The sequence below is a fragment of the Acipenser ruthenus genome, chromosome 32 (genome assembly GCF_902713425.1).
Source record: "Acipenser ruthenus chromosome 32, fAciRut3.2 maternal haplotype, whole genome shotgun sequence".
In the NCBI taxonomy this organism is placed as follows: domain Eukaryota; kingdom Metazoa; phylum Chordata; class Actinopteri; order Acipenseriformes; family Acipenseridae; genus Acipenser; species Acipenser ruthenus.
In genome coordinates this window covers 595,000-608,126 of record NC_081220.1, presented here as the reverse complement: position 1 = coordinate 608,126, position 13,127 = coordinate 595,000, and the positions used below count along the sequence as shown (strand labels likewise).

At 40.4% G+C, this 13,127-nt stretch overlaps 1 protein-coding gene across 1 annotated transcript; it reads left to right on the top strand.

Annotated features, from left to right (window-relative positions):
- The first annotated feature begins 3,424 nt into the window (after nt 1–3,424).
- On the top strand, nt 3,425–9,914 carry LOC117969969 (uncharacterized). The gene is made up of 22 exons (XM_059006297.1): nt 3,425–3,517; nt 3,600–3,658; nt 3,749–3,838; nt 4,268–4,395; nt 4,473–4,619; nt 4,733–4,813; nt 5,481–5,651; nt 5,755–5,851; nt 5,952–6,172; nt 6,248–6,398; nt 6,493–6,701; nt 6,816–6,933; nt 7,018–7,217; nt 7,295–7,409; nt 7,534–7,703; nt 8,394–8,446; nt 8,521–8,648; nt 8,729–8,918; nt 9,007–9,148; nt 9,396–9,489; nt 9,589–9,693; nt 9,784–9,914. Exons 1-22 carry the CDS (start codon nt 3,492–3,494, stop codon nt 9,891–9,893), a joined length of 2,805 nt encoding a protein of 934 aa, XP_058862280.1. The 5' UTR covers nt 3,425–3,491; the 3' UTR covers nt 9,894–9,914.
- Nucleotides 9,915–13,127: the final 3,213 nt, after the last annotated feature.

Genomic DNA, 13,127 nt, shown 5'->3' with positions numbered 1-13,127 from the left:
AGTGCACGCTTTGTGTTGTCTGACACTTTTTGATAATTGGCTTCTCCACCCGCTTCCCTGTGTTTGCCCTGTTGAGTACCTAGTAATTGAATTATTGATCAATTTACCCACCTGAATATAAATAACACATGTTTTTACAAACGGGATGGCCATCCTGGGGTTTGTGTGTCTGTGCAGGAGTGGGAACGCAGTGTTTGGAGCAGGGAACGACGAGTGAGAGAGACTGAAACGGACCAGTAAATGGAGCATCTCGACAACAAGTATTGGGCTGATGGTATGCCGGTGTGGAGTAATAATCACGAACGGATCGAGTGTTTTTAGCCTATTTGGTAGTCGATTGGAGTTTAAGAAGTGCACAGAATAGGTTATATTGTGATGCTGGTTTCTCTCTCGCTCTCTCTGTGTGTGTGTTCCCTCCCCTGCATGGACATTGTGTGTGTGTGTGTGTGTGGTGTGGGTATTTGTACTTTTGTACTGTGGTATTGTTTTTATTATGACAGATTTACCGTGTTTTTGAATGTGTATCTCCACTGTATTGCTGGGTAGCAGCGTTGTTGTATTTGCTGTTTAATCCATGACCTCATTCATGTGAACCTTGTTTAACTGCTTGAAATCTTGCTACCTGTTAATAGGTGAATGGAATTGTTGTTTTATTATCAGTACCATTTGAAACTTGGTGTTGCTATTGGAAGTTTACAATAAACAAATGCTTGTTAAAATGTATCTGTGATTTTCTTGGTGACCTTGTTCCTACATTTTTAGATCTGTTATCTGAATAAAAAGAACCTAAAGGATCTTCTGTAATCTGTTCGGTGCCTTATTGCACTGAACTGGCGTAGTCAGGCTACATTAATACTTTTACATTCAACACTTGCTGCATCTTGTGATATTTTGTAATTAAAGGCAGGTTTGTGGTGTGTTTTTACTCTTCCATGACCGCGGAGGTGTTACACCTGCCTTCCTCCTTTGCAGTGTAAAGTATATCAAACGTGTTCTTAAAATCTGATGAAGATTCCCATTTGAATCGTAAGTATTTTGTTTCCATTGTAGCTATTTACACACACTGCTCTGTTGGGCTCCCAGGGTGTTATCTAACAAAACGACATATGCTGTGCTGCCATAATGGATTATATAGACTTTCCTGCCCCGTCTTGCTTTCATCTTAGATGTGGTCTCAGGTTCAGTTGAGTTCTGCTCCCTCGATCACGTTCTGCAGCATCTCGCCTTGCTAATCACTCCCGTATGCTTTGACGGTTTAACAGGTTGGTCTCTGTGGCGCAATCGGTTAGCGCGTTCGGCTGTTAACCGAAAGGTTGGTGGTTTTTTGTCGATCGCCTTTTTGTCAATCCAGTAAACCTGTGTATTATGAGAAACGTTCAACAGCTCGGAAACACCATAATAGAATCCTGACAAGCTGCGTTCGTTACAGTAGAAAACCGTATTATTTATTTCAGCACAGACTAGGGTTGTCTATTGTATCAAGGCCCGATTGGGTTTATTACGCACATACCAACTGTTGATCCATGAAAGATGTAATGACACTTGTAAAAAAAGACACTTGCTGCATCTTGTGATATTTTGTAATTAAAGGCAGGTTTGTGGTGTGTCTTTTTACGCTTCCGTGACCGGGGAGGTGTTACACAGACACACACACACACTGACCACCAGACCACACAGCCTCCTATTATTATTTATCACACACACACGCACCCGCTGGCAGCACGAGAGTGAAGGGAGAGAGAGCGCGAGAGGACGAGCAGAGCGAGGGTGCAACACGAGCCGTCATACCGGTGCAGCGTTTGAATTTTTATTGTTGTCATTTCTTTCACATCTCAAGTCAATTCGTTCAAGTCTCAAGTTAATTCCTTCAAGTCTCAAGTCAATTCGTTCAAGTCTCAAGTCGAGTCCGAGTCCCCGACTCGAGTCCACAGCTCTGTCTAAAGGGACCTCGCAGTAGAATTGAGGTTGTTCAGCACAAGAAAGAATATCTAGGCGACGGAACAAGCCTGCTTGCTGCTACAAAAGCGGCACGATACTAAACTTTACCGATGCGTTAGGAATAGACACCATTCATTTATTCATGCTTTTACATATCAGCTAATTGCATTCCGCATTTACAGAAAATACATGATTATCGTGAACATTTGCTAAAATAAAAAAATCAAAAAATTCCACTGACTCACACTGCTTTCACTTTTTATCATTTACTTCTTAGCCCTTAGCTTGCGTCTCAATGCGTGATGACGTTTGTTTTGTTGACTCAGTTGCCATGGGAACGTTTAAAACTCCGCGACAAACTTTAATCAAATGCACAGCTGTACAGAACACACCCCCTCAGGCATGTGCTGTCTATTCACGGGAACACACCACTGAACCAGTTAGTTCAGATGATCGCTGGATACACAATAAACAATCTGACAATTTCACAATTAAACCCGTTTGTGTTCAGACGTATGAGAGGTGGAATGTAACAAAAATGTGAACTGCAAAAGTCAGAGCGTCAAACATCAACGACAAAGTTCAACATTTGAATTGAAATAACAGCTGTCAAATAGACAAAGCTCAACACTCGAAGATAATATGCCAAATTGAAAATGCTCAACACACTAATTGAATGAATTATACATAAAATAATGAATGTAATTTCGCTCAATAATTGAAATGGGAACTTCAAATCTTAAATAAATTGATTACAATTCAAATTTCCAGCACGCCATCCGATTTGTGTTTAGTCTGTTCTAAATCAATACTGCGCGTTGTATTTCAGGTTAAGCCCTGTGCTTTCCATTTGCCACTTGGTCATTCTATTCCCCGGGACTGCCCCTGTCATGGCAAATCTGACATGCTAAAGAGATGCTTTGCACTGTTTCTTAAATCAAGTGGCCTCAAATAAATTGTCTACATTAATGTCTGCTTAGCCTACCTGTCAGTCTGGTGAAATTGTAAAAATGTGTAATTGACTTGTGGATGTTCACATCAGAACTCGAGCTGTCATTCTCGTCCCCTCAAACTGGCGCAGGCAACACATCTGTCTGGATTCCTGCATGATATAAATGTGTTTCTTCATTTGCGCGGCCTGCTTTTTATTATTCATTGTGGTTAGTTTACTACACGCCTCCATAGCTGAGCCTTTAATCAGACAGTCCTTGTAGGTGACAGTCCAGTTTGATCCGCACGTACTTCTGACAAACTTAAATTCAAAGTACAATCTTCTAAATGGGTTATTATTATTATTATTATTATTATTATTATTATTATTATTATTATTATTATTATTTATTTTAATTAACGTACTGACTGACAATCAGAGGACTAATATGAAAGAGGTGCGTGCATCAATTGCAGCTAATTAGCTCCCATTAGCACCTGAACCTCTTTATAAACCCATTGCGCTCTAAGGAACACCAAACTCAGCTACTGACGGTTTTGTTTTTATTATTGTTTCTTTATAACGGTGAAAGAAGTTCACGGTCGGGGCTGCCTTGGATTTAATGATGCCGTGTTGTCTTAGATTTGGGTAGTTGTTGATCTTTTCTCTACTTTAGAAACGTTCATTTTATTGTGTGTTTCTCACTTGCGTGTTTTTGTTTCCAATGCAGAATAACATTGCTGTTGGCAGTGTTAGTTACTGAAGTTTGGACGCAGAACCCCCCTCTAGGTACGATAACGGTCGCTTCAGCAGAGCTGTCTTTTTAGCTTCCTGTTTATTTGCCGGTTGTGTGTTTTCAAGTATCGTTGTCTTCTACAGGCTCGGTGAGGACAGAATGTCAAGGGAGTGTTATGATGATGATGTTGGAGAAGTCGTTTGTTGGAAAGTATTTTCGCATCAATGTGATTGGTGAGTGATCATTTTTCTTGAATAGAAAGATTTTGATGTTCAAAGCCTGTTGACTCGTAATGTAATAATTTGAATTAAGTACAGAGCACTCCTGCGCTGTATGGCAGCAATCAGGCTTTGTTTATTTTTTCAAATGCAGGGTATGAAACTCTTGCGTTAGTTTTAAAAGCATGTTGCTGATCACACTAAACAGATCTGTGCTGCTACAACCTTACTCAGATTTGTTGACTGCAAGTGCGCAGAAATAGAAATCATTTACTCTAAACTTACTGTTCAGAACGAGCGTATAATTCTACTAATATAAATAGTTATGACAATTTCAATAAGTAGATGGGACGGGGCGGTGGGGGTGTTCACTTTGTTATATCTCTACCTTGCTTGATCACGTGTACGTGTTTCTTAAAAGGCCAACCGAATTTCTTTCCATAGACAATAAGGGGGCGCTTGTGTCCCTCTCTCCAAGACTGGCTGTACAGTGTGGATATAGCTTAACCGTTGACTTCTTGGGAAATGCCAAGTTCCTTGCTTCTGTGGTGAGCTGCTTTGCTCAGAACACAGTGAGTCCTCATTTTATTTCTTGTAAATTTGTTTCTAATGGTGACATGCTGGGATTAACTTTAGCCTTTGTTTCCAGGATGATGAGACCTACAAGCTGACAGTACAAATCAGTGTCTTCTCAAACAGTGCTATGACTTCAGCTTCCTCCTATGTTCAGAGCATGACATGCCGCTATTCTCCATGGGCAGAGAGGGAGATTCTGTGTGAAAGAAACTACATGGAGGTAAGGTCTGTCAGGATGTGATAATGCTGTTCAGTATAACTTGTTGGGTTGTGTGGGTATTTAATTGTCACTACAGAAGTGCTTCACTCATGACTAATGTGAATTCTCTTTAGGTTTCTGTGAGAAGAGGTGTGCCACTTATTGAGCCAAACTTTGTTCAAGATGATCCTGATTGGTCCCTTGCGTACCCAGAGGTAGAATCATGTGACTTTGCATTTGCTTCATTCATGTCCCCTTGGTCTTGCCTATTGAGGTCTACTCTACTGTCTCGTCTAGAGGAAGCAAAATCGAACGGCCCCTTAACTTTAACCTTTCTCCCAAGAGGGTGGCCATATACGAATTGTGTGACATTTAAAGCATTTGCTTTGCATACATGTATTCTGTGATTGCTTTGATAGAAATTGATTGTGGAGAAATTAACCCTTTATTGTTGGTGTAAGCCTTGTATTTCAACCACTGAGGTAGTGGCTTCATATGTGCAGGGCTATAAATCCTTCATGATAAATGTGTCCTGATTTACTTTTTTGAGGACTGCTGCATAGGAGCAATTTAGGTATCCTAAAGTTTGGTACACTGATGTATTAAGGTCCAGTACAAATGAATGGCTGTAAACTCTGCCTGTATCGGATCCAGACAACATGCTTTCACATAGGCTTTCGTACGCAGTTGTATTGGAGGATTTTCTCTGTTCCCTTAGATGCCCGCTGAACCTAGAACAGTTTCAGTGATGTGTCATTAAACTTTCAACTTTCAGTTTTAGTTCCTGTTTATTAAACATGACATCTGTTATGACAAATCCTTTAGACTGGGGATGCTTTGTATTCAAACTCCCTAATCTAATGAGATTTTTTTTTCTGCTAGGCAACTGCTGCTGACAACAGCATCTGGAAAATTGTGTTCCATCTCCCAGCAAATAGAAAGACAACCATGACTGTTGCTCAGGCCATGACAAATGGCTATGGCATAAACACTACACCAACTCGAATTCTGGTTAGAGCTGCATACAACTCTACAGAAAGCCAGCCTCAGGTGGTAAGTAGTCTAGGCTTCATTGTTCTCTAGTAGAGTATATCCAGACTGACAATAGACTACAGTCTTGCTTTTATTTTAGTAAGTTCCCCCTCCCCTCCAACAGATCCAAACTGTACCAATGGCTGTGCTAAGATCAACCACCTTTTATAAGCAAAGATGGATGGTCATGATGGTGGACACTGCAGTTACATGTCCTACTGGTGAGTAAGCTTATGGACTGCAATGGTGCTCAAGAACTGTTCTAGGTTTTAGGTTGAAGTGTGAATTTTCTATAACAAGTCTGGTGTTCCATTCTGTCAGATGGAACAGCTTTCACAGAACAGATGATTACATGGAATGTTCCCCGTGTTCTACCTCCCCTTGTTCCGACACCACAAATTACTACCCTTGATGTTCAAATGGGAGTTGATGGCCGCAAGCTTGACCCTGCAACGATTCATAGTAGAGATTATAAACTGGATGTCGGTCCCCAGCTAATCACTGTAAAAATTCCTGTGGGAGCTGATGGTGGATATTACAAGGTATGTAGAAGTTCAACATCTTCTAAATCCTTCTCATTTTAAAGCTTGCTTCCTAAGATGCTTCTGTGCTTTCAGAGCCATGTATTGGACAACACCTATGTGATCTCTTACTCTATTGAACCAATGCTGGAGCATACCTGGCAAGATGGGCCTGAGAAGACCAAGTACACAGTACTTCATCCAATAACCACTCCTTTCATGCCTCGGCCACCAGTTGTCACAAACAGTATGTAGAACTTGTCCACATGCAGTAAATCAAAGGTATTTGTTGCAGTGCTCCACTTCATATCCATCATTTTAACTGCATGCTTTAATTTCAGACACTGTTCCTAAAGCCAGAGTGTTCAATGTGACCCTGGGGACATTCCTGCCTGATGTGGAGCTGGTCAAAATTATAGTTGGTCCGGAGACGTTAACTGTGCCAGAAGCCAACCTAAAAGGTTATAATGTCCAGGAGCATGTCTTTCCCAATGGATCCAAGACCTACACCCTCCAGGTGCCATTTGAGGACCCCAATGTAAAGCAAAAGGTAACATCCCACCTGTTCAAACATCCAATTGCCCTTTGAAAACACTTGCTTCCTGTGGACGTGTTGCTTGCTGTCTGACTTTAGGTTTAATCCTACAAACCCTTGCTCTTTCAGGTAACTCCTCCAGACACCAGAACCTACATTCTGCCCCTGACCTACTTGCTGAATATAGTGCCAGAGAATACACCCTTTACTCATCCTGCTGTAGTCGAAGCCATTCTCAAAGACATCAGTAAGTGCCTGACTATTTGGTCTACAACTACCCTTTTCTAACCAATCCAGTCCATTGCCGTGACAACTGCTCTTCCTCTTGCAGTTCCACCTACAGTAACTGGCTACTGTGATGGTGCTGCATTCTATACCATGGTAACATATGGCAACATGGGTCGCAACTGGATTCCTTTTGTGGGCTCAAGAGAACTTGGTGGAAGTCTGCTTGCCCTGTACAAGTATAATGCCAACTCTACCAATTTCTGGATGACTGTGCCATACAATTCAGTTGATGCCACATATGAAGTAAGTGATGGTACTTTAAAATGTGTTTAGCTGTTTTGGGTTCAACACATTACTGACCTGATGTATTGTCTCTGTAGGTGATCAGTTCTTCAGGCATCAGAAGCAGACTTGACTTGACCTTGAAGGATATTGGGACCATGGTTGTGGTGGCTGACTTCTCCCTGTCCTGCAGTTTCCCTACAAAGATGATTGGTAACTCTCCTGCAAACAAAGCATTCTTTAGAATAGCTGCTTTTGAGATTGGCACAAGGCTGCATGAAGTGGTATTGAAGCTATAATCTGTTTCCTTAACCTGGATCCAAATGCTGTGTTTCAGATTGCTTCACCAATGGCACTATGGCAGCTCTTGCTGTGAAAGTGGAATCTGTCCCCAGCTTGTCTCCAAATCAACTAACTCTAAGGGATCCAAGTTGCCGGCCTCTTCAGTCTGATGCTACCAATGCGGTTTTCTACTTCAATGTCAACTCCTGTGGCACAACTAGAAGGGTTAGTATTGACCACATTTAAAACCATATTTTGAGGAGGTTCAACATATTGACAAGTTGGCCCCAACACCCCTGGATCAATCTGGGGAGCCATGGTGACTGGTGTTTCTCTCAGCTGAATTACTTGGATGAATTGTGGACATCTGAAGGATGCCACCTTTGTATTGAACTGCTTGTCCAGTTGAGAAAGGTGTTGTGACACATGACTATTGGTTATGGCATTGCATGTGCTGCCTAGAGACCTTTTGGGTCAATTGCAGTGAACTGGAAGGAGCGTACTTACTGGGGATGATCGCGTGGTGAGGCCGGGACTAAACTAATACATGAGTTGATAACAATTGCAGCTCGAGTCACCAGCTATGTATTCAAACATGTATTTGCAACAAATCCAAAATAACTGCTGTTGCCTTCCTAGAGGTTACTAAAACAATACCATATTAGTCTAGCAGTTTCTGTAGACAGACTTGTGGTATCATACTAACTGTAACAATCATGAGGTCCCAAAAAAGTGTTCAATTATGAAATTGCAATATTCATTACCAATTTTTTTTAATTGTGAAATTGGTACTACGTTAGTACACAGCTGGGGATGATCCAGAGTACCATATTAGCTAGTCTGCAACTTGGTATACAGCTCCATACTAAATCTACAAGTTCATTGCAACCTGAGCCTTTGTGATTTCTCTTCCAGTTTGACAACAACCTCCTGACTTATGAGAATGAAGTGCTGTTCACATCTTACCGGTAAGGATTGCAATCAAATTGAGTATCCTTGTGGTTGAGGCTGAAACTCTCCTAACCCCATCTCCTCTTTCCAGGTTGAGAGTTGCCTGTCACTATCTGGTCAATGACACCAAGGTAGTGCAGTTCTTATACCAGAATAATCCTGCACCTGTAGTCCAGCCTGGCTTGGGGGACCTTGCAGTCATCATGCGGCTTGCATTGGGTAGGACTTGGCAATTGAAATAATATAGATGCTCTAGTAGTGCATGTTCTGTCTATAAATTCTCCCTTGCATCTCTGCAGATTCAACCTACAACGACTTCTATGGAGCTCAGGATTACCCTGTTGTGAAGTACTTGCGAAGACCCTTGTATTTTGAGGTAGAGCTCCTGTACAGCAGGGATCCACAGGCTGAATTGTTTTTGGAGAACTGCTGGGCAACCTATTCTGCTGACAGGAATAGCTCTCCCAAGTGGGATGTTGTTGTGGACAGGTAAGATGCTGGAATATGATATTGCTGCTACAAAACCTAGGAATTGGAGTTGTGGCTGATGTGCTCCTGACCTACTTTCTCTTTCTAGCTGTGAGAACTCTGCAGATGAGTACTTGACCATCTTTCACCCAGTCTCCAGCAGTGCAAGAGTGCTGTTCCCTTCCCATCTGAAGAGGTTTGAAGTGAAAATGTTTTCCTTCACAAGCGGCCGGGATGCACTGAAAGGACAGGTAAAGTGGAGTGTTGGGATGGTGATCTTGTACCACAATGTGTGGTTTGGATTGCTTTGCAAGCAGCAAATGGTCACTGTGCTCAAATCTTTAGTGAGTTGGAATGAAAACATATAATTGCACATTTAAAAGAAACACTTACTATGATGCAATATATTTGTTTTTCAATTCAGTAATCCTCATTGGATGATGGTCCTGCCTGATCTATTGATGCTTGTTTTACTTGACAAGGTGTACTATCTTTCAGATTTACTTCCACTGCAGTGTTGTGATATGTGATTCAAACCGGCCATCAGACAGCCTCTGTAGCAGACGGTGCATTCCAGGAAAACAGAGGCTTGGTAAGAGCTCTGTCTGTTGGGGGGGGGGGGGGAGGGGGGACATTTTGCATGCATTTTTGTCCATTTGTTTTGATGGACTCCTCCTAATTCCTCCTGTAGGTCGCAGTGCTGAAGGGATGGATGGTGGTGCAGTAAAGGCATTTGTGTCTTCTGGCCCAATTGAGCTGAAGAGAGATGGATCCCTTCACTTTATGCCTAGAAGCGGTAATATGCTTGATGTGAACACAATTTCAGTTAAAGTAAAATATATAACTATCTCTTTATTCCTCTAACTATTTCTTTCTTCTCTTGCAGGCCAATTCAATGTGTGGTCCCTTCTGGGAGCTGCAATGGGTGTGTGTTCAGTGGTTGTCTTTGTAGCTGGAGTTGTATCTTTTTGGAAAATGCCCAAAAGTGTGTATTGATAAATAAAAATCTTGCTTGTAGAGACTGTTTTGGTTTATGTTTATTTTTTTTTGGTGGGTGCTTGACTAATTCTACATAGATTATATATTGGTGTGTGTCAGAATGGCCATGTTAATGGGATTCTCTCCTCTTACTGCATTGAATGCTTTGCTTGTTTCCTGATCAGGCCATTCAATATGGAGTGTTACTCAAGGACTATTCACTGTGTGAACCCGGGGGCAAGACTTTCCTTCTCCATTGAACTGTAACCCTTTTTTTTTTTTTTTGTTCCTTTTTGCTTTGACATGCTGCTTTCAGTATGCAAGTTTAGGGTGAAATTATCAACACTCCTTTTTATATATATATAAACCATGTTCTAGCATCACAAAGTGTGTAGATTTATATGGGCTGATTGCTTGTTGTTTTTTGTTATGAATACAAGTTTGTATTCATTTTGTTCACTGCGGTTACTACCACTTTTACTGGAAGTGGTCCCTGGTGAGAGCTCCAAGTAAGGGATTAGTTTAGCTTTTCAGTTTTAACACTGTGTACAAATGAGGTGTGGTGTGTTTTTTTTTTTTTTTTTTGTTACTGGTTAAACAAACAACTACTTGGCAACATGTTCTCCTTGTTTGTTTTCACTGTGGTTTATTTAGTCTGTTACTGGATAAACTCATTTTACAAAACACGTTCCATAACAAACCGGTACACCCGATGCGGGGAATCTTTAGATCCGCGAACCAGTCCGAACCAGAAGTTCCATTCTTTGAGCTGTTTGGTAAAACAGGAGGACATATATATATATATATATATATATATATATAAATAATATAGAGAGAGAGCTGAGTTATTGGAACTGAATTCACTACAGCCGCTAGCAACCCCTTGTGTAATGTGTTTATATTATATAGAGGACGCTGAGTTTGATGCAAGACTCGAGCAGGCACATTCATATTATTAAACCTGCTCGCAGACTCTCTGGCGCCGTCACTCTGAGTGCTCTTTGAAACACACTGTTCGTATTTATATTCATGTTGGGTTAATCAGAGATGACTATCGGCGGCCCGTCTGTAGTACTACCGGAGATTTTAATTGCACAGTTTGTACCGCTCTGTGCAGCGCCGTCCCGTTTGTAACACGGTACGTGAACTGCATTCTGCTAAACAAAACATCACAGCAGCAGCAGCTCCATCTACTGGACAAAACCCAGACATACACGTTGAAACAATGATCCAGTTCAATATCTACAAAGAATGAACAAGAAACTATTAGCGAAGTCCCGAAAAAGAAAATATTCTATAAAACAGTTTAAAATCAAATGTTTAATTGTTAATCTAACCATTTTTAGTTACTGTAGAACTACTTCTCTCAGTGGAAGGTGACAAAAATAAAAGTTATTAAATAAAGTTTAAAGTCTTCTTTATTTACCAACAACAACACACTCCTAGACCCATTTAATAATAGCAATAATACACTCCAGGGTCTGTGTGTTATCGTGAGATAAATCCCCACTTCCTGGGCGGTAGAAGAACTCCACTTCGTCTAGTGCCTCCCAACGCACCCAAGGCGTGGTGATATTACCTCATGATAACACACACCCCCTGTCGTGTATTACTGCTTCATTAATGTAGTCATTAGGTTTATATGTCACATTCCTTTGTTGTCACTGTATTGATTTAGATATTCGGGTTGGATACCTCGGAAGCCAGCGGAACTCCAGCGTTTCTCCGACAACCACTGATAACCCCTCCCGTGATGATCAGCGCTGCCATGACAACCCATGACATCACCCGCACAAGTTACAACACGGCGAGTCATTTTTTGTAGCACAGTATTAACGTGTTATTGTTTTCACAAAATAACATCAATAAGATTATCAGATCACCTGCTAGTGTGTACTAAACAAAACCTCAAATATCAGTGAATTGATACAGAGACAAGCCGTGGCACCAGCAAGGGGTTACAATGAAATTAATAAATACATTACCACATGAAACAAAAATACATGTGGGTATATTTTAATCAGAAATCCATGCATCCATAATTCTGATTATTTATCTAAATAATCTCACAGCTAATTATTTACAATGATCAATTTCTATGTTTCTTGGAGTGCTAATGTGGTGTATAGTTTAACATATTAATGGATTTTAGAAATCATCTATGCTAGTCTGCCCCTCAAACAGTTTTAAATATAATTTAGATTTAAATGGCAGGTAGTATATAAATCAATTTCTAAAACAGGTCGCATTTTGTAATTTAAATAGGCCTACGTATGAGCTACCAAAACGTATTTTTGTTTCATGTCGTTATTAATGTATTTACTTATTTATTTGGTTAAACATTAATCCAGCCTTACATTTTAACTAATTGAAGTTACAACAGCGTGTCTATGTATGAATTACTGACGAGTAATATTTGTGATTTGATTACTCAGCAGATGAACTGATAATTGTATGGATGTTATTTTGTGAAAACAATACAATATTAAGAAAAGAATTACCACAACATTTAATAAATGAATAAATTATACACCAAACTGTAGCACATTTGTTTAGTCTGAATATCATATCTTAATATCATATTATTATAAATACGTAACTCCTTTTATTTGTTGGAAAACGGTCTGGAACTGAAGTAAAGTATTTTTTACAGTGTTATTTGAGTATTTAAAATATGGTTATCTTCAAAATTAAAATGCCAGCAACGGTGTGTTAATTTAACGAAGCGCCTAACGCCGCTCGGAACGTTCGCATTTTTAAATCCTAACGGTCTCTGCTCAGCTGAGTGGAATGTTCACGAGCCGGTTGCCTAGCAGCGTCTCCCCTCCTTCTCTGCCCCGCCCTCTCGCCCTCTCTCGTTGCTCCAGCTAGGAGTTCAAATTTATCTTCGTTATATTAGCGCAATTCTTTACTAACTTTTACAAATTAGCTTATTGGAGGCTTCGTGTTTTTAAGATGGTTCAGGTGCAGTCTGGACAGACTGACTGGAGCATCATTACAGTATACTGCACTGCTCTTTTTAATGCTAAATATGTATCTGGTATTCTAAGTATTATCTACAATTAATAATTCAGCTATATTCATATTCAGAATGTAATACAGTATTAAGACAGGGTCCAGTATTATAAATAAATAAACAGCAGTGATGTTTATTATCCATTCCCATACATTCTCTATATGTTTCTACATTGTAGTTGCACAGGAACAAGGGACTCAGTGACGTTAAAAAAAACAAAAAACTAGAGCATACAA